A 22,282-nucleotide genomic window follows, 5' to 3' on the forward strand; every position below is an offset into this window, starting at 1 on the left:
ACATATATATACATATATATATATATATATATATATATATATATATATATATATATATATATATATATATATATATATATATATATATATATATATATATATATATATGGGCAACTCCACGTCAGAAGATTAAAGATATTAAAAAAGAATTACTATATGCGTTTCTCAACATTTTGGCAAATATAAACATTGAAATTATGTTTTCTATGACTATTCTGAAAAAGTATTTTGCGGCTCACTGATTTTTCATTCATTAAAAGTATATAATAACAATAAAATTTAAATTTGTAAACATAGGCTAATTAGATTAGCAGAATACATCTAATTACAACATATTTTTATTTGTTTAAACGTTTTATTTTGTACTGCAAGTTTTACTCTAATTTCAATTATAAATGTCTTAATGTCTGAACGCAACATAAAATGTCTGAATGTGACACAATGAAGTATTTTTAACTTAGGGCATACTTTAATTCCAAAATCTAATACACTATTTGCGTTACCCTATATAAACAAATATCTGTATTTTTTATGTTTTTAAATTCAATGTATCAAACAATTGTAAACAACTGTTAACATAAGTTAACAATTGAGGAAATTAATTTGGATTAATCATTTAAGGGATCTAGATTCAAAAAATTTTGTGACTCTCATCCAGATTACAAAGTGAAAAAATGAACCGAGTATGCTCCTTGAAACAAAACATGACACCTGATCAACTAGAAGAACAACGTAAAATGGACAGAGAAGTAAAAAAGGAAGAGAGAGAGGCAGAAAGTACATCCACAGGTCAACAAACATTTTTTATACCAGAGTAAGGCAGTAAACAAAGTTATAAAAAGTTTACCAACAGCTGAAGACCGGCGTGAATGGTGGTTGGAACTGGTGGATGGTGCAGATGAAGTGACTTTTGAATAGTGGAGTGGTGGGTTCAAGGAAATTATAACAATGCCCTTTACTGAATTCATGCAACAATTTTTAACTAATTTGCCTGCTTTTACAAGACACTGCATTGTGAAGCGAATTCAAAGTGCTCATTTTCAACTTCTGATCGGAAATGTTGGAGATGAAGAGATTATCATCCAGGTAAATAATTAAACATTAAATTATCATTTGCAACATTAATTTTTGTATTTATAATTCCCATTGTTGTACAGATGAACTGCAGTGAGAACCTGCTATTAAAGGAGAAAAATGCTATTCAAAGTGCTCACTGGACCAACAAAATGCTGACAATTTATACAGTGGTTGTTTGGATGAAAGACCAAACCTAAAGTTTTACTATTGTGAGTGACAACTGTAACCAGTGGTTAGACTTGTCACTCACAATAATGAGTGACAACCTTATACACAATGGAGTGGAAAGTGCATAACTATTTTTATCGATGATTCCCCATCCCAATAAAAAAATCAATTTATACTGTCAGCCCTTCCCATCATTTGAATGGAATGGAATCTTTGTAGCTTGTCGTGGCATTATTATGCAACCAGTCATGGTAAAGACGCAGTTGATGGTATTGGTGGGGAAGTCAAGCAGATGGCAAGAATATTGGTCATGTCTGAAAGCGCAACAATATGTTTTTGTTGTCTTGATTAATTTGTATCTGTCGTAAAGCCAGAGAAAATTCAGGTAGGTGCATATTAAATTCCTTTTTACAAGATTTTTCAAATTAATATTTATTTGAAAAAGTTATTCAAAACCATTATCAACACTTTAATTCTTGTAAAATCTTCTCTAATGTATGAACGTAATGGCGTGAAACTGCCCTTATATATATATATATATATATATATATATATATATATATATATATATATATATATATATATATATATATATATATATATATGAATATATATATATTTATATGTGTTTATTTATTTATATATATATGTGTGTGTATATATATATATATATATATATATATATATATATATATATATATATATATATATATATATATATATATATATATATATATATATATATGCAGTAGTGGTGTAGTAGTGGATTACTCACTTGATAAGCGAGAGGTTCCGAGTTCGATTTCGAACACTTCCCTTGTAGTACCTCAACTTGTGCACGTCCCTTGTAGTACGCGCTAAACTTGTTTCTCCGCGCAGGGGAGAAACAAGTTTTTGACTTGTTCGTCAAGGTTCATGTTTTGGAGTTATAGAATAAGGAGTGAGTTATAACCACAAGTAGCCTCTTTATCTGTAGTGGTCTTCTTGGCCTTGGGGAGGTGAATTACAACATATATATATATATATATATATATATATATATATATATATATATATATATATATATATATATATATATATATATATATATATATGAGTGTCCCAAAAAACAACATTTTTTAAAACAATCTGCTCCCACCCCCTAAATGTGTTCAATCTAATACAAAAACTAATAATAAAAATAATAATAATAAAAAAAAAAAAAAGGTTTAAAATTTTTTTGAATAAAAAATATTTTAAGAGGTCCCTTAAGACCCTCAAATATTTAATGGTCTATAATATTTTCAAAAGAAAGTTTTTCTAAAATATGTCAACCTGGTACTCAAATGAAGCAAAACTATATAAAAATTCAAAAAATAATATTCATTTTGAAAAATTTAATTTATTTATCAAAATTATCATAAAAAACATAAAAAAAGTAGTTTTTTTATGTATTAAAACCAAAAATAACAATTTTTTTTCGAAATATTATTTTTTTCATTTGAGTACCAGGATGACATATTTTTGAGAAACTTTTTTTTTGAAAATATTAGGGACCCATTAAAAATTCGAGGGTCTTAAGAGACCCTTTAAAATATTTTTTATTCAAAAAAATTTTAAACTGAGTATTTTTGTATTAGATAAAACACATTTAGGGGGTGGGAGCAGACTATTTTCAAAAATGTTGTTATTTGGGACACCCTAGTATATATATGTATACATATATATATATATACATATATATATATATATATATATATATACATATATATATGTATATACTACATGCAATTAATTTGAGACCAGCGGTTAAAGACGGTATTTACATTTCAAAAATAAATATATCTGATTACCATATTTGCACTTCTTTATTTTTGGATCAAAAATAAATAGAGCACAATAAATAAGTGGATAGAATAGGATATGAGCATTTTTTCACTCAAAAATTTGCTTATGTACAAAAGTATACAAAAGTGTATGTGCTGAGTTCTTCCAGCATAAAAAACAATACAAGTATTATTTTTAACTGTTACTTAATTTTGATTAATGACTTGTAACTGATATTAAAAATATAATTTTTTTCATTGGTAGCTTCTTGTAGATACTTTATGTAGATCCAATATAGTATATAATGACTCGCAAATGAATATACAAATATTGTATTATTTGAACTGTTTATTTTTTTTAGTTTCTATTTTGTTGTACTAAAATGGCTCCAGTTTGAGAATTAAGCTTCGAACAGAGAGTTTGCATTGTTTTACTTGATAAAGAAGGTGTTTCAGAAAGAAAAATTGTCGAAAGAATGAAAATATTAAAAACTGGAGCTCACTATACAATCAAGTGTTTCAAGGAAACTGGTCAATATTGTGACTTACCACAACCTGGACAGCCTAGAAAGATAGATGAACATGGTGATTGTCGTATTACGAGATTATCTATGTCAAACAAAAAATTAACAGCTCCATAAATAATGAGAGAATACAATGAAACTGCTGAAAAAGCTTGTTTGTGTCCGGACAATAAGAAACTGTTTGATGAAAGCTGGACTTGGAGGGTGTGTAGCTGCCAAAAAACCATTGCTAAAGAAAGCAAACAAGGTGAAACGACTACAATGGGCTCGCAAACATGCCAACTGGACAATAAGTCAACGGAAAACAGTAGTATGGAGCGATGAGTCCAAGTTTGAATTATTTGGCAACAACGGAAGAATATTTGTTCGCCGGCACCAGAATAAATGTTACATTACGCAGTGCATTAATTTTTTTAATAAAATGTTTTTATTTTTATTTATTTTTTACTGTAAATCATGCGCAGAGTGCATATATATATATATATATATATATATATATATATATATATATATATATATATATATATATATCCTCTAATATATATAATTATATATAATACATCCTCTATATATATACATATGTATCCTCTAATTCGTAAAGACTCCAATAGTCACATGCTTGGCCTGGGCATTTACATTCCTAAGAATTCACTTATTTGTCGTGAAACTAGGTTTGAATCCACAGACTATCCTTTTATGTGCTTTTGTTTAGCACCACTTCACTCTATTGCCTTTCTCTATGTTCTATATCGCTCTCCTTCATCTTAAGACTGCACACTTATTGACGTTATTTCTGATCATATTGACCAAGCCCTCTCTCTTTATCCAACAGCTAATATAGTTGTTGTTGGTGACTTTAATGCTCACCGCTCTGAATGGCTTAGCTCTAGTGTCAGTGATTCGGCAGGCATTAAAGCCCACAATTTTTGCCTTTCTCAATCCCTAACTCAAATAGTCAACTTTCCAACTCGCTTTCCAGACAACCCGAACCATTTAGCTTCTCTACTCGACTTATGTCATGTTTCTGATCCTAGTCAGTGCTCAGTTTCTCCACATTCACCCTTAGGTGCTTCTGATCACAGTTTGATCTCTCTAAAACCAATATCTCATTCTTCTTCATCACCTGAATCCCCCTATTATCGAACCTCTTACAACTACAGTAAAGCTGACTGGGATTCTTTCCGTGATTTTCTTCGTGATGGCCCTTGGGTAGAAATCTTTGGTTTTCCTGTCGACAAATGTGCTTCTTACATAACTTCGTGGATTCAGGCTGGCATGGAATCTTTTGTTCCCTCTCGACGATTCCAGGTCAAGCCTCACTCTCCTCCATGGTTTTCTTCACACTGTGCTGCTGCGATTGCCAATCGAAACCGCTACTTCCATATTTATCAGCAAAACAATTCTCCAGGAAACAGGCGTCTGTTTATTACTGCTAGAAACAATTGTAAAAAGGTTTTGTCTAACGCCAAAACCCGCTATTCTCAGGTCATGAAATCTTGTATCTCATCTCAAAAATTAGGCTCTCATGACTTCTGGAGAATCTTTAATAATATCAATAATAAGGGCAAATCTATAATTCCACCTCTCTTGTATGGTTCAGACTTTGTCACCTCATCTAAAGACAAAGCTGAATTGTTTGCTAAAAACTTTTCATCAATATCATCTTTTGATTCCACTAGTTGCTTTCTACCTGATATTGCCAACAAACAGGTTGATCCATTGCATGGGGCTCACAGTGGCTGGTGAACTTTAATTCAGATAAAACTCAATTTTTTTCAGCCAATCGTTATCACAATAATTTAGACCTTCCGATATTTATGAACGGTGATGTACTCAATGAGTCACCTACTCTTCATCTTCTAGGATTAACTCTTACTTCCAATCTTTCTTGGAAACCATATATCAAATCAGTTGCAAAATTAGCATCTGCTAAGATTGCATCTCTTTATCGAGCTCGTCACTTTCTTACTTCGGATTCTATTCTCTATCTCTATAAATCTCAAATCCGGCCTTGTATGGAATATTGTTGCCGTATCTGGGGCGGATCCTCTAATGATGCCCTTTCTCTTTTAGACAAGGTGCAAAAACGCGTTGTAAACATAGTTGGACCTGCTCTTGCAGCCAACCTTCAACCATTATCACATCGTCGTAATGTTGCTTCTCTTTCTCTTTTCTACAAATACTATAATGGGCACTGCTCTAAAGAGCTAGTGTCTCTTGTGCCATCTACTATAATTCATTCTCGTGTTACTCGTCATTCAATTAAGTGTAATCTTTTTTCTGTGACTGTTCCTAAGTGCTCCAAAAACGCTTATTCGTCTAGTTTTTTTCCTCGAACATCAGCTCTTTGGAATTCGCTTTCCTGACTCATATAAATTGCAAAGTCGTCTGTCAATTGTTATCTTGCTCTACAATCTTCATCTTTTCTCTTTCAGTAACTTCCAACTTTAATTAGTTGGAAGCGAAGATGTTTAAAAAATATATATATATATATATAAATATAAAATATATATATATATATTATATATATATATATATATATATATATATATATATATATATATATATATATATATACACACATATAGATATATATATATATAGGTGTATATATATATATACATATATATATATATATATATATATATATATATATATATATATATATATATATATATATATATATATATACATATATATATATATATATATATATATATATATATATATATATATATATATATATATATATATATATATATATATATATAGTTCTATAGTTTGTTGCATTTGGGAAGAGCGGAAGGAAAAAAAATTATTCTTACGCCCTTTTTATTTTTTTTAATAAAATGTTTTTATTTTTAATTTTTTTAATAAAATGTTTTTATTTTAATTTTTTTTACTGTAAATCATGTGCGGAGTGTTGCCACATCAACTATCTTATAGCCTGACTCGCAAGGGAGTGCTGCTATATCCACTGACAAATAGCCTGACTCGCAACAGAGTGCTGCTATATCGACTGACAAATAGCCTGACTTGCAACAGAGTGCTGCTACATCTACTATCTTTTAGCCTGATTCGCAAGGGAGTGCTGCTACATCGACTGAGGATTTGGTTGGGGCAGGCAGTCTATCAATTAATAAAAAAAAAAATTCCGGTCTTGCATTTTAATTTTTACTTTTTGTCAACAAAATATGGGAAAAACTTTCTGACAACATATAAGAGTTCTATATATATATACATATATATATATATATATATATATATATATATATATATATATATATATATATATATATATATATATATATATATATATATATATATTTCAAGCCATTAAAAATAGTTAACAACCAAGTGACTTGAGGATAGAATACTGAAATAGAAATCAGTGTGAGAAGATCCACTTTGGCACAGGAAAGTATGTTCAAAATGCCTGATAATGAGACCATAAATTGCATATTGAAAAAATTGAGGATTAGGCCATATTGGCTCTCAGCGCCTCATATTTCTTGGAGGTGTCAGGTCAGTTATCAGGCCAACATTCTTGGAAGTGTCAGATGACTTTTTAGGTCAGGTATGTGGTTTTCATGATCATCCTGCTACTGGTAACATGTAACCCAGTGCAACCTGTATCATGTCCTGCTGCCTTGTGTGATTCGCTTTCTAAACAAAGGCTGGAAAGAGTATGCTTCCTGTCTTTAGTACTAGTTAATATCAGTCATGCCTATAGCAGTTTATTTATTTATTTTGTGTGTTTTTCTTTCTTATTTTTCAACATCTCCACTTCCAACAAGGCTGCAAGCAACCACTATTAGAGTTGGAAGTTACATGAAGAGAAAAGAAGATAGTTATATAGTTCGAGGTGCCTTAGTTACTGTTTTAGCTCACCTGTAATTTACTTTATACATGTTTGTGTTTTGTCTAAACCTGTGGCGCAGTATCGACTCACCTGTAAGTTGCTACCTGTATGTTTGAAAGTTACCTAATGTATGTTTGTGTTCTGTTTGAACCTCTGGTGCAGTGTACATTCAAAAGTTACTTTAAGTATATTTTTGTTCTGTCAGTTTATGCTTGTAAGTATGTTTGTGTTCTGTCTGAACCTCTGGCACAGTGTTTACTCGCCAGTAAGTTACTTTGTGTATGTTTGTGTTCTGTTTAAATCTTTAATGTAGTAAGAGCTCATTAACTAACTAACTACTCCAATAATAAAACCGCTCCACTACCTTAGTCTCTAGTATTTTGTTAGATGTAAAGTTTTTCCTAATGCATTTCCAAAATATCATGCTTGATGTTTTAATGTACTTTTTGCAAGAAATAACTGTTTTTTAAATAATCTAAATCAGGTCAGGTTCAGGATCATCATGATCACACTGCTACTTGCATCATATAACCCAGTACTACCTCTGCTCCATACCCTGCTGCCTTGTAGAGTGTGGTTTTATAGGCAAAGGCTAGGAGAAACGAATTCCAACTTATAAATCCCACGCCTTGGGGCTTTTGGTTAGGTAAAGGCTAGAGATAGTGACTTAATAAAAATACTCATCTTGGGCAGACGTTAACTGGTCCCAGCTTATGTCTTGTAGAGGGCTTCCAAAACAAAGACTTTAGGAGTAAGCAGAATGATTCTGCTGACCTTGAACCGCTTTTTTATCTATTAGGCTGGCATAAATGTAAAACTGTGTTACATTGTTTCCTACCTAGAATGATGAATGCTGGATCATCTTGGTTCTACTCATAGATTTTTGCTTGTGCATCCTTGATAGTGGCTATGCAACTCTTCATGTTATTTAATAAAAAGGGTTAACCTCTAAAACTCAGTTTAACGGTTCTGAGGCAAGCTGGTAGTAAGGTTTCCTGAACTCTGTGGTAACTCTCAGAGAGACTGATTCCATCAGCAGATGCAAAATATCATAGTATTAAAAGTACCATGTTGCACATGGATGGTCTCCCTGTTAAGGCTTTTGGTGCACATTGCCAAGACCACATAAGAAGCCATATGCTACAACTTAAGGTTAATTAACAGGACTGAGACAGTTGCATAACTCATTGCTTAAGAGGCTGTGCTCTATCTATGAACGAGTCAAGTTCTCTTTTAACTTAAACCATGCCAAAAGTAACCCAAAATATTAAACATAAAAAACCATCCACGCCACCTAACTGTTTTAATATATCCTTTACTAATATACATAGTCTGTGAAGCAACTTTCCATCAGTTGAATCTTACCTATTTCAAAATTCACCAAATTAGCATGCTCCTAGTGAGTCTAGTTTAAATTACACTATTCCATCTTCAGATTTAGTGTTGATGGGTACTATCCTTTGATTCGCAAAGATTCCAACAGTCACATGCTTGGCTTGGAGGTATACATATGCATTTATTCACCTATTTGTTGTGAAATCAGGTTCGAATCAGTTGACTCTTTTTTTATGCGCTTTTGCTTAGCAGCTTAGCTCTTCACTCTTAGCACCTTCACTCTTCACTTTTGCTTAGCTCTTCACTCTATATATATTCGTTCTTCTTCTTCCAAACACTGCACTCTTTTAGATGTAATTTCTGATCTAATAGACCATGCCCTTTCTCTTTACCCCTTTGACAATATTGTTGTTATTGGTGACTTTAATGCTCATCATATTTACAGGGGCGTGGTGGCTCTAAATAGCCCATGCGTGATTTTTATTAGAAGGCCTATATATATGTATATTTTTTTTTTTTAGGTGCCCCAAGAAGTCCTAACGGTCTTGTTACAGAGCACTGCGGAAGTGCATTTAACCAGGAAGTTCACACCTCCTTCCTTACCGTGACGCGAAAATTTGTCCAGAGCTCGTTTCGAGCCTGGATCTCCTGCTTACAAAGCAAGCACTCTAACCACTGTGCCACGGCCGCCCAATATATGCGGTATTTTACCATAAATGCTTGATGCAAAGGGCCATACAAAAAAAAATATGTATATGTATGTATATATATATATATATATACATATATATATATATATATATATATATATATATATATATATATATATATATATATATATATATATATATATATATATATATATATATATATATATATATAATAAACTGACCTTATTCTAATAAATCATCAATGCAAACTAGCAAGTTGAGATAATACTTGTAATTATTAATATTGTTTGTAATACATTTGTAATTAGTAATATTTGTAATTATTAATATTGTAACTTGTAATTATTAATATTGTTTGCAATACTTCAAAATAAAAAATGGTAACAATACGATGCAGCGACCACGTTTTTGTCCTGATTTTCTAACACAATTTACCGCAAGCAAATACGATTAGTATTTTATTGTTTGAAGAACATAGCCTAACACAAAATTCAAAATCAAAGATTTCAATTTTTCTATTACTATATAATGATATATATTTTAATTATATAAACTTTTAAAATTATATATAATTTTTTTCTAAAATAAATATTGAAAATCTTCAAAAACTAGAAATTCTTTTTATAGATAGTTTATGCTTTTCTCTCATTCGGTGTTTTAACTTTTTTTAACATTTTCGCATAAACTCACAACAGCAAAAATGCCGCTCTAAAAATGGTGTCGTTTTGACATAATTTTAAGATAAAAGCATAAAATAAAGTAGTTTCATTTAGCAGTTACTTAATTGAAAGTATTTCATATTTTTTCCAAAAATGCTATTTTATTGTTTTTTCATTTCAAAATTAAAACAAAATTAAAATAATGAAAATAAAAAAATTTAAAGCTATGGAATCTTTAAAATTTATTTTAAACTTACCTATAATTAATAGTAATAAAATGTGTTGTAAATAAGTAAATTGTTAAAGTGTAATATGAAATTGTATTTGAAAATATTTGCGGTATTCCCACACCTCAATTAAAATAAATTCGTTAAATATTATGGTTTTACGCTATTTTTAAAAGGTTTTATTTGTGTATATAGTTCGTAATTCAATACATATAGTTCGTAATTGTGTATATAGTTCGTAATTCAAAGTTTGCATAAAACATATCTTCTTTAAATGTACTTTTTGCACAGCCATCATCCTTTTTTTAATCTGTCTGAGGACAGGATATTACGGTGTGATTTGTTCATTTGCATACAATAATATAAACTGTATTCAAATAAAAAATTTTATTAATTATAAAACAAGTTTATATTTGTTTCAAAACGCTACAAAAATGCAAAACATGAGTTTGATACTTATTTATATAAAACTTAATTTAAAATTTAACACCAAAACATTTTTCTTAAATGAATTAAAATGCAATACAATTACTATATAATAATTGTATTGCGTATTAATTCATTTAAAAAAATATTTTGGGGTTAAATTTTAAATTAAGTTAATTTAAGTCCAACAATAAAAATATGGGCTGCGGACTTTTTTAAATTTATTTTGTCAACATTGCGATCGATAAAAACCATTTATGGGTTCATAATTTTTCTTATGAAAAAAATATCAAAATACGTCTTAAAATATCTACTTTGTTTTCAGAACAATATTATCATTATGCAAAATACTAATATAATTGCGCTCAAAGTTGAAGACTTAAAATCTCGGGATTAATAAAATTTAATTTGTGCAAACATAAATATTGTAAATAATTGTGGAATTTCTTTAAAATGTAGAAAAAATTAAAATTTGCCAAAAAGCCCATATTTAGACAAAAAAGTGAAAAGCCCATGCGGGAATCCCGCATAACCTCTGGGGATACCACGCCTCTGCATATTTAATGGCTTGGCTCTAGCACTAATGATCCTGCTGGCACTAAAGCCTTTAACTTCTGCATTTCTCAATCTCTTACTCAGAGAGTTAACTTTGTGACTGGTTTTCCTGAAAACCCTAATCATTTACCTTCACTCCTTAATTTATGTCAAGCCTCTAATCCTAGCTTGTGTTCAGTTTCTCCTTATTCTTCTTTAAATGGTTCTGACAATGCAATGATCTCTTTAAATCTTCCATCTCATACTTCCTCATTGTCATTACTTACTACTACCCTAAAACTGACTGGGATTCTTATTGTGATTTTCTTTGTGACAGTCCTTGGGCTGATTTCTTTTTCCTCTCAGCTAAAAAATGTGCCCCCTACATAACCTCATGGCAGAGATGGAAGCTTTTATATCTTCTTTTCGGTTCTAAGTCAAGCTTCATTCTACTCCATGGTTTTCATCCTCTTGTGCAGCTGCACAAGAGGATGAAATAATTTTGAAATAATTTTGTTTAATCTTTTTTAAATGAAAAACCCTCTTAAGAACAAACGGCTATTTATTATTGCAAGAAATTAATGTACAAAGATGCTGTCTGATGCTCCATTATTCTCAGTTCACTAAATTTAATATCTTATCTCTGAAGTTTATCTCTAGAGACTTTTAGAAAATTTTGACTAGTGTCATTAACAAGGTTAGGTCTAAATTCCATCTATTATTCATGGGACTGATCTTATTACAAAGTACTTTTCCTCTAATTTGATTCTTGAATCTTATAGCCATTCTATTCAAATTAAACAGGTCAATCCATATTCAGACATTCAAATCACTCCAGCTTCCATTGGTAAAGTCATATCTGAATTAAACTCTTCTACGGCTTGTGGCCCAGACAACATTCCTGTCATAGTCTTAAATAAGTTTTTTTTTTTTTTTTTAATGACTTCGCTTCAAACAAGGCTGCGAGCAACCACTATTAAAGTTAGAAGTTAAAGGAAGAGAAAACTTCATCTTGCTTTCCTTATTCGTATAATTAACAAACAATTCGTACTTGCTTTCCTTATTCGTATATAAACAACAACAATATTGGCTGATGGATAAAGAGAAAGGGCTTGGTCAATATGATCAGAAATAACATCAAAAAGAGTGCAGTCTTGAGATGAAGGAGAGTGATATAGAGCAAAGTGAAAGGCGATAAAGTGAAGTAGTGCTAAACGAAAGCACATAAAAGAATAGTCTGTGGATTCAAATCTAGTTTCCCGATAAATGGGTGAATTCTTACAAATGTAAATGCCCTGACCAACCATATGACTACTGGAGTCTTTACGAATTAAAGGAAGATAACCATCAACACTAAGATCACAAGATGAGACATCCGAACTCAAATTATTCTTGCAAAGAACAAGTAGATCTGGTGAACTTTGCAAGAGATAAGACTCAACAGAAGAAAAGTTGCTTTTAAGACCACGAATATTAGTGAATGATAGGTATAGAGAACTTGGTGATGACGATGGTCTTTTGTGTTTTATAATTTTAGGTACTTTAGTTATTTGTTAAAGAACTTGACTTAAAGCATAGATAGTACTCAGTACACTGCTTAATAGCCCAAGCAATTGCCTCATTACTACTAATAAACCCTAAGTCGTAACAAATTTTTCCAAATGTGGCCTCAACAATGCACACCAAAAGTACAAGCGGGGACACCATCCATACGCTGTTGGCATGTTGCCAACATGGCACTATTAGTACTCTGATATTTTACAGCAGTTGATGATATCAGCCTCTGAGAGCTACCAGAATTTGGTAAACCTGACTACCAGCCAGTTTCAGAACCATAAAACTGAGTTTTAGAGCTGTACCTTTATTAGGAAATAATAGAATGAGTTGCTAAGTCAAAAAAAAGAGACATAAACAAAACCCATGCATTGAGTCAAGAAGATCCAGAATTCGATATCCTAAACTGGAAACAATGTATTATAAATACATCTGTGCCAGCTTGATAGATGAAGAAGGTGTGCGGGGCTGGTCAACAGATAGAACCTGTTTACTCTTTAAGACGTACTTGACTGAGTCATGTTTTCCTGCCTGCTAACCACTTTATTAAAGTCATTCTCCAAGGCCAACACTCTTATTCATTTCCAGTAACTTTTAGGGTACTTCAAGGTTCTATCCTTGGTCCTGGTTTGTTTCCTATCTACATTAATAATCTTCTTAACAACCTTATATATAAAGCAGCTCTTTTTACTGATGACTCAACTTCATACTCCTGTCTTGACAAAAAGTCTTTTCTTTTCGATCGCTTAGAACTGGCAGTCGATCTTTAATCTCACCTCTGTAACAGATTAGGGCTTGCAGTGGCTTGTAAATTTTAACTCTAACAAAACTCAGTTATTTACTGCAAACAACAATCACAATACTGTCAATATTCCTATATTAATGTATGGCAACCAACTCACTGAGTCCTCTTCTTTACACTTTCTTGGATTACTGTTTCCAACTGACCTTTCATGGAAACTATATATACAATCGAATGCAAAACTAGCATTTGCAAAGTTTATCACGCTCGTTATTTTCTTATTGCTTATTTCATTCTCTACACTCATACCTCTACAAACCTCTCTACATTCATACCTCTACAAATCTCTTATTCGTCCCTGTATGGAATACTGTTGTCATATTTGGGCTGGTTCTTCTAATGATGGTTTTTCTCTTTCTAGACAGGTCCAAAATGCATTGTAGACTAGACTGGTCAAAAAATGCTTAGTAATATTTAAATAACTCTATAGATATTTTAAAGTGGTATTTTAAAGAAGCAGGTTATGTTAATTTTAATGGTATATAAGGAAGTAGTTAAAGTTTTAAAAACTGCACACCATTGTGACAAAAGTTTAAATTTCAAATAGTTTAAAATCCTTATTATTTACAAATATAATAAATTAAGATAAAACAAAGTTTAATCTTAATTTATTATTTTTGTAAATATTTTTTTAGATAAAAAAGATAGTCATAAAAAATTTTGAATTTTTTTAAGACTAACTTTTTTATCTAAATATCAAAATATTCAGCAACAGAAAAAAAACTTTTTTAATACAGAAAAATTTTTAAAATGGAAAAAAATCTGAAAAAAATTAATCTAAGCAAAATAATCTACCAAGTATGTGAATATTTTAGACTGTAAATATTTATCTTAATTTTATAAGTTACATATGTTCAGGTATTGGAAATACAGTGACGATCGGCAATAAAACATTAAAAAACTTTTCTTTTACCTAACTTTTAAAAATTTGTTGTTTGGTTTCTATAAATGATTTATCACTTGACAGACGCATTCATTAAAAGCATGGTCGCTAAAAATAAGTTTATTTTACAAAATATATTTTTCATATTTAACCATGTAATGCTTAGACAGCGTGAATGATTTGAAATTTTACCACTAATTTTTATATATTTTTCAATAAGCAAATTTGACTTATTCACCGGAAATATCTATCATCTGAACCTATAAAAATATGCACAAAGCATACATAAAAGTTATTCAAGTAACACAAGTGTTAATAACACTTTTGAATAACACAAGCATACACCAATCACTTCATTAAAAAAAAAAAAAATCATTTAATTTTACATTAATTTTTTTAAAAATTAACTAATGCTCGGTTTTTTTCTTACAATATTTAAAGTTTTTAGTTTAAATAACTGTTATTTACAAAACTGTTAATACATATTCAATTAATATAACAAAATCTTTTTTATTTGGTAAAATAAGGAAATATTTTCATATTTAAAAAAAACCTACATAAAAACGTTTCTACATTGTTTTCAATTGGTTTTTTCGGTAATTTAGTGAATTGGGGTAGTTAAAAAGTTAATTAGGTTAATATGACTCCGTATAAAAAGATGTTCATTTGTATGAAATGTTGTTAAAAGTAGTATAATGCCAAGAGCAAATATTAAATGCAAATTTATTATTCAACTTACGATATAAAAAACGGTATTTTGTATGATACATATTAACTGTATGATGTGAAAAACTATATTTTGTAAATATTATAACTTTACCTGTTCCACATTCCTCAGCACAATTGTTTGTCATTTTACTTCTCTCTTCTTCGAGTTGCCTTTCTCTAGCTTTTAACTTATCTTTATATTCTTTAAGACCTACATTTGAAACAAAATGTAAATTAGTTCATAATAATTAGTCTAACTTTAACTCACTATATATTACTACAATGTTAAAATAGATATTACTATATATGTATATGTATGTATGTATATATATGAATAAATAAATATATATATATATATATATATATATATATATATATATATACATATATATAATATCACTTATTAAATATTTTCATTTTACACTGTGTTTCATCAATAAAGACTCGTCAGAAATAAATATATATGTATATATACAGTATTGGACAAAACATTTGTTCCTAATTTTACATGTCTTAAAAACGAAACGAATTATACTACCACAGCAAACAGTTCAGGAGTCTGGAGTCATAGCATGCCATGACATGAGCAATCAGCTGACAGGTGACAGCACACAGGCAGAATTTCGTTGACAAGTGCCATTTTGCAGCGGACAAAACAAGTGCAACTTTTTTGGTTTGTTTCATTTTCTTAAGTCTGGTCCGTGTCAATGTCATGGAAGTTTTTTAATAATTAAAGGAAGTATCCAGAAGCTTCCAGAAGTTTCTAGAATAAGCATCTGGAAGCATCCAGTAGTATCCAGAAACATTCAGAAGCATCCACACGCATCCAGAAGCTTCCAGAAGCATCGAAAAGAAGCATCTAGAATCTTCCAGAACAGGTTCACACAGGTTCATTTTACTATATAAGAGACATGTAAATCGACATGTAATTCAGTCAGTATATGAAAGTCAATCAGTCAGTTTTATCAAGACAGTTTATCAAAGTGAGTTTTATCAAAGTGTTTTATTGAAGAACATCAATAGAAGAAGTGAAATACAACAAGTGCTTCATTACATCAATACAGTCCACATCCAACCAAGACGTTGTGTTCCACAGAGCATTATTGTATCATCACAAGGTAAATGTAACAAGGTAAGCCTTGAGAAGCGTGATTATTTATTTTTATTATTTTTATGACTTCAAGTGCAAAAATGGCTCCCGACAGTCTTGGATTGGAACTAAGAAAGAAAATTATTGGCAATTACGTAAGTGGAATGTCACAAAAAAGTATTTATGATAAATATCGCGTGAAAAAATGGACCGTATCAAGACTATGTTCTAAATATCGTTCTACGGGGAAGTTGGCAGCAGATAACAAAGGTGAAAGACCACGTTCCACCACTTCTAGAGAGGATTCTATGATCGTCAGATCCGTCAAGAAGGATCCCTGGATATTATCAGTTGAGATACAAAAGCAATTAGAGCTGCCTGTATCGGACCAAACAATTGGACGACGTGCTATTGAAGCCGGATTGTTTTCTCGACGCCCTGCAAAGAAACCGCTGATTTTACTAAAAAACCAGAAGAAAAGACTCCTGTTTGCAACATCTCATATTGACTGGAATGTGCAGAAATGGCGAACTGTCCTGTTCAGTGATGAATCGAAGTTCAACATCATTGGGAGCGATGGCATTTGCCGTGTACGTCGACCGGCCGGAAAACGCCTTGATTTACGTTACTGCCATAAGACCGTAAAGCATGGTGGAGGCAATGTAATGGTCTGGGGGTGTTTTTCTGCTAACGGTCTACGTCCAATACATCGAAACGATAGAATAATGGACCATTTCATGTATAAAAATATCCTGAAAGATGTTTTGTTACCTCATGCTGAATGGAATATGCCAATAAAATGGGTTTTTCAGCAAGACAACGATCCGAAACACACTGCAAAAGTAGTCAAGCAGTGGTTTCAAGACAACCACCTATCAGTGATGGATTGGCCGCCTCAATCTCTGGATCTCAACCCTATCGAGAACCTGTGGGAGATCGTCAACCGCAGAATTAATCGTGTAGGTGTTCGTAATAAGGATCATCTGTTTGAACAAATCCAAAAGGCCTGGGCAGAGATTCCACAAAGTTTCATTGTTCACCTGATCGAATCTATGCCTCGAAGATGCAAGGCTGTGATCAACAACAAAGAATTCGCCACGAAATATTGATAGCTTGGTCAACATTTTGTCGAGTTGCACTTGTTTTGTCCAGAAGGAAATCAACTTTTTTTAATACTTTTGCTTAATTTATTAATTTTTGTGTACAAATAATGAACTTTGTGATAAATAAAACTTGAAGAACTTTGTCTCTAAACAGTTACATAGTTATTTCTCTAAATTGAAAAAATGCAGCACTTTTATATAAATTAACTAAATTAGCATTAATTGGTTGCACTCGTTTTTTCCGATACTGTATATATATTAATGAATTAGGTCTTTATCACGATAATGGTTTAATAGCAATCTGTAAACAATCTAGTCTACAACTCAATAAAATTAAAAAAGATATAAAAACTTTGAAAAGTATCAGCTTCCAAATCGAAATAAGTATAAATTTGAAAATTGTGAACTTTCTTGATATCACATTTATCCTCTCTGAAAATTCAAAAAAAAATTTATATAATTCATTTCAAAAAACCAAACGATGAATTATTGTATATTAAAATTAACTCAAACCATCCACCCCAAATTCCAAAACAAATCCGGATTTCAATTAATAACAGACTAAACCAAAACTCCTCTAATTAAAATGTATTCAATTCCTTTACATTTAAAATTATATATATATATATATATATATATATATATATATATATATATATATATATATATATATATATATATATATACAACATATAACTATGAATGCGTGTTTAGATAACATCTCTGACATAACACTGAAATAGCCACTGAAATAGCCTTTTGCACACTCAGGCCATATGAATTTAAAAAAAAACTAAAATTCACACATCCTATTGATCCCACTTCAATGATCCCTATTGAAAAGGCAGCTGATCTTGAACTTGAACACTCTTTTGTAACAGCATGGAATTTGCAATGGTTTGTGAACTTTAACTCTAACAAAATTCAGTTATTTGCTGCAAACATTCATTACAATATTGTTGATACTCCAATAATATTGATGAATGGCAACCCTCTAACTTTGTCCTCTACTTTACGTCTTCTCGAATATAATTCACTAGTGACCTCTCATAGAAACCATATATACTATCCATTGCAATGTTAGCATCTGCTAAAATTGCCTCTCTTTATTATGCTCACCACTTCCTTACTTCCATTTCATTCTTTACTTCTTCAGATCTTTTATTTGTCTCTGTTAGAATACTGTTGCTACATTTGAGCTGGTTCTTCTTGTCACAATTTGAGCTGTATAAGATGCTCTTTCTATTCTTGACAAAATCCAAAAATGTGTTTAAAATGAAGTTGGACCTGCTCTGCTTTGACAAGGTTAAGCCACTATATCACTATCATAAGGTTGAAACTTTTTTCTTTTTCTACAAATACTATCATGGTTGCTGCTCATTAGAGCTGTCTCTAGTTCCATTAACCAAACATATTCTCGAATCCTTTTATTGTACCTGCCCCTACATGCTCTAAAAACTTTTTTTTTATCTAGTTTCTTTCTTTGTACATCAATGTTTTGGAACTCTCTTCCATCTTCATGTTTTCTAAACTCATATAACTTACAATTTGTTATGTCTACTGTCAACCACTTTCTCTCTCATTAACAATACTAGCGTTTGGCGGTTTTTCAAAACCAGTTTTTCAAATAAATTTGACATATTTAATAACCAGTTTTTAAATTACAAAAACCGGTTTTCTATTTTTTAACTTTTTTATAATATACTGTTATTATACAATAACATTTTGCTAAGTTAGTTTAGTAAGCTGCTTACCTAATAGAAACAGTTGCTAGTCTATAATAAATTTATACGATTGTGAACACAAAGTTTTAGAGAAAGTTTTGCCAAAATGGCTCCCTGAAAAGGACATATGTATTTATAAAACGTATTTATATGTAAGATTATATTTATGTATTTATAAATGAAATAATTTAATACATTTATGTATTAAATTATGTATTCACAACTCTTTTATTATAATTTGCGAAATCCTAAAGACATTTACAGCTCAGCAAAAAAATCTAGTATACTTCCTTTAGCTTCAAAAATCAATATTATTAAATTGTCTAAAAAGTTATTGTCTACAATTTTCCAAAATTCTATTATAAAGACCAATCCAGATCATGAGGAAATTGAAGGAACTACTCATCAGAGTAAAGCTTTTTTAAAAGAGGTCATGGAAAATTCAATTACCAAGTTTCTTGAAGAGCCTGCAGAAAACCTCACTAACTTAAAGATACTAAAAGCTGAGTTTTTATTATTTGAGACAAGGCATAAAAGAACCAAAAACCTAGATTTGTTATTTGATGCACTTAAAACTTTTTTTGTTAAGTCTTGTTCTAATTTTGTATCAAAAATTAGAAAAAGACTTGGCCACTGTTTAGTGAACATATTATGTTTTTTAAAATCCTATTTCCTTAGGAAAAATTACGATAAGTGGAATATAAATAATTAAAGAAAAAATATAATATATAAGTTAAGTATTTTTCGCTATTCAATTTTCATTAAAAAAAATTTGGAAACCGGTAAAAACTGGTTTATTAGAGAATTCAGAACTCGAAAAACAGTTTTTTAAAAAGTTAGTTTTTGTCCAAACCCTAAATAATACTCTTTGTTTTTTGGTAACTCCTAACTTAAAAAGTAGTTGCTTGAAGGCTTATTGGGAGTAATTAGTTTTTATTGTTTTATACAAAAACTTTTAATATATTTTATTCTTATATTACATTAAACAAAAAAATATAATGTATTTTCTTGAACAAATTACAAAAAAAATATGATGCTTCCTTTGGAAGAATACCTCCAATGTCAAATCCATTATCGCCTTTAAGAATATCAAAAGCTCATCTAACTATCATAATATTTTCAGTGATTTATTATAAAATTTTCAAAATGATGCTATCAACATCATTAAAAATTGAAATTTCTGCAAATTTGTCTTTTAATGCTAACTTAAAACGCACCAATCAAAAATTATTCATGGTATTTCTAAATGTATTGTCTAAAGTAATACATTTAGATTTGTCTTACTTCCTCTATATTCAACTGTGTCATTAGTGCCAAAACCAACTAATTTAGTTTGATAGTTATTTTTAGCCTTTGTGTTCATATTTTTTAGGCTACTATAAAAAGTTTCTTTATCTATAAAGTATTATGCTTTAAAGTTTCTTTACTTATAAATCATAAATTTATAAATAAATAAAATTATCAAGTATCAGTAAATTTTTCTTATTAAACTTAGACTTTTTGTCTTCATACTTTTTAGGCCTTCCTTTAGTTCCTTTAGTTTTGATTGCTAATTCATATATACTCTTTGATGTGGCAATCTATTTGCATTGATAATGCAATGATACTGTTTAGATAATTCTTAAAAAATTCCAAGTACCATTGCATCACTTAGGGATAGCATGTGAAGCCAATGGAGCCTCATGTGAGTAATGAATCTGCAAACCTATATTCTTTTACAGCAGATATTTATCATACAACTTCTTCAGTATTTTTCACCAAATTCAATCCACTGGGTTGAAATTCTTGTTTTGCGCCAAAAGACATTGATTTTGTAACTAATAATACTCTTCACAGTGAGATGTTCTTAATGTGATAAAAAATAAGAAAGGGGATAGTATCAGAAAGGATGGCACACAACCAACCTTGCTAAAGATAATTGGTTGGTGGCTTTGTTGATAAGCTAAATGTCAAAAGATTATGGATGTTGAAAAATTGGTCAATGAGCTGATTGACCAATACTCAACATCCACATTTTTTGCCCTTAAAGCTTCAATTCTCAACATGACTAAACCACTAAGGCATATATAACACATAGTATTGCAAAGATTGTTTAGAAATGACTTTTTTGCTGTAGCCACTGTGAGGGGCAACTATTATTAGTATTGTTAGAATAAGCAATACAAGTAATTTAATCTTTAATTGTAAATTATTTTTTACTTGGTTAAAAATTATATTAGGTTATTTCAAGAAACCTTTCATTTATAAAAAAGACTTATAACGTAATTTTTCTATCACGCAGTCAATATTTTTGTTAGTAGTGATACTATACTGTTGTTATTGGTGACATTACCTATTATTCATAGCACTGAATAGCTTAGATCAAGCTCTCTTGCTGGATTGTGTGACCCCTTTAGCCTAGAGGAGGTTTTACTACTTCATCTAAGAACTAACAATATTGGTGTTGTTTTTTAATGTTACACCATGAATCATCATTTTACTTTTTGTAAATTTTTTTTTATAAATAATAGTTTTGAAAAAATAAACATTTTTTGATTACTTCTAGTTAACAATATTACCTTGTTTCCACTTTCCTATTTTAGCTTCTACTGCAGCAATATCTTCTTGAGCTTTTTTTAAGGTATTTTGTGCAGCATCAAACATAGCTTGCGCTTTCTTTCTGGCTTCTTCTACAGCTTCTTTTGCAGCTTCTGTCACTTTCTTTATTACACCAAGCCCAACGCAACCATTGAACTAAAACAATTTTAAAATACTTCAAAATATTTTTCACTGACCAATAATAATAATATGAACTTTTTATTAAACTAAAAATAAATATTGTTAAAATTTTTAAAATAAAAACAACATTAGTTTTAGAATGCATTGGTGTGAGTTAATATACAAAACTTATTAAATGGTTGCTTAATGCCCTTAAAGTCATTTACTTAGGTTAACAAACTGTGAATAATGCATAAATAGAACAAAATTTAGCAAACATTTTACACTTGGAGTAGATCTAGGGTACTTTTAGTATGTCTGAGGACATACTAGAGGCATCTTAAATGTCAATAATAAAATTGTATTTTAAGGAAAAAAATTTGTAAAAAACATATTATAATTGGTTCTTGATTAAAGCAACTTTAGAAGTTTA

General features: G+C 30.2%; 2 protein-coding genes across 3 annotated transcripts in view; both read right to left on the reverse strand.

Moving 5' to 3' along the window:
• LOC136092364 (uncharacterized) overlaps positions 1-22,282 on the reverse strand; it is a 244,938-nt gene that overhangs the window by 18,792 nt on the left and 203,864 nt on the right. The window lies entirely within an intron of this gene.
• LOC136092424 (uncharacterized) overlaps positions 14,601-22,282 on the reverse strand; it is a 50,913-nt gene continuing 43,231 nt past the window's right edge. The window contains exons 19-22 of the mRNA XM_065820662.1: positions 21,711-21,885; positions 20,437-20,547; positions 15,348-15,446; positions 14,601-14,635 (exon numbers count right to left, since the gene is read on the reverse strand). Of these exons, the coding sequence (XP_065676734.1) occupies positions 14,601-14,635; positions 15,348-15,446; positions 20,437-20,547; positions 21,711-21,885 (420 nt within the window). The remainder of the gene's footprint in view (positions 14,636-15,347; positions 15,447-20,436; positions 20,548-21,710; positions 21,886-22,282) is intronic.

The sequence above is a fragment of the Hydra vulgaris genome, chromosome 15, assembly GCF_038396675.1.
Source record: "Hydra vulgaris chromosome 15, alternate assembly HydraT2T_AEP".
NCBI lineage: Eukaryota > Metazoa > Cnidaria > Hydrozoa > Anthoathecata > Hydridae > Hydra > Hydra vulgaris.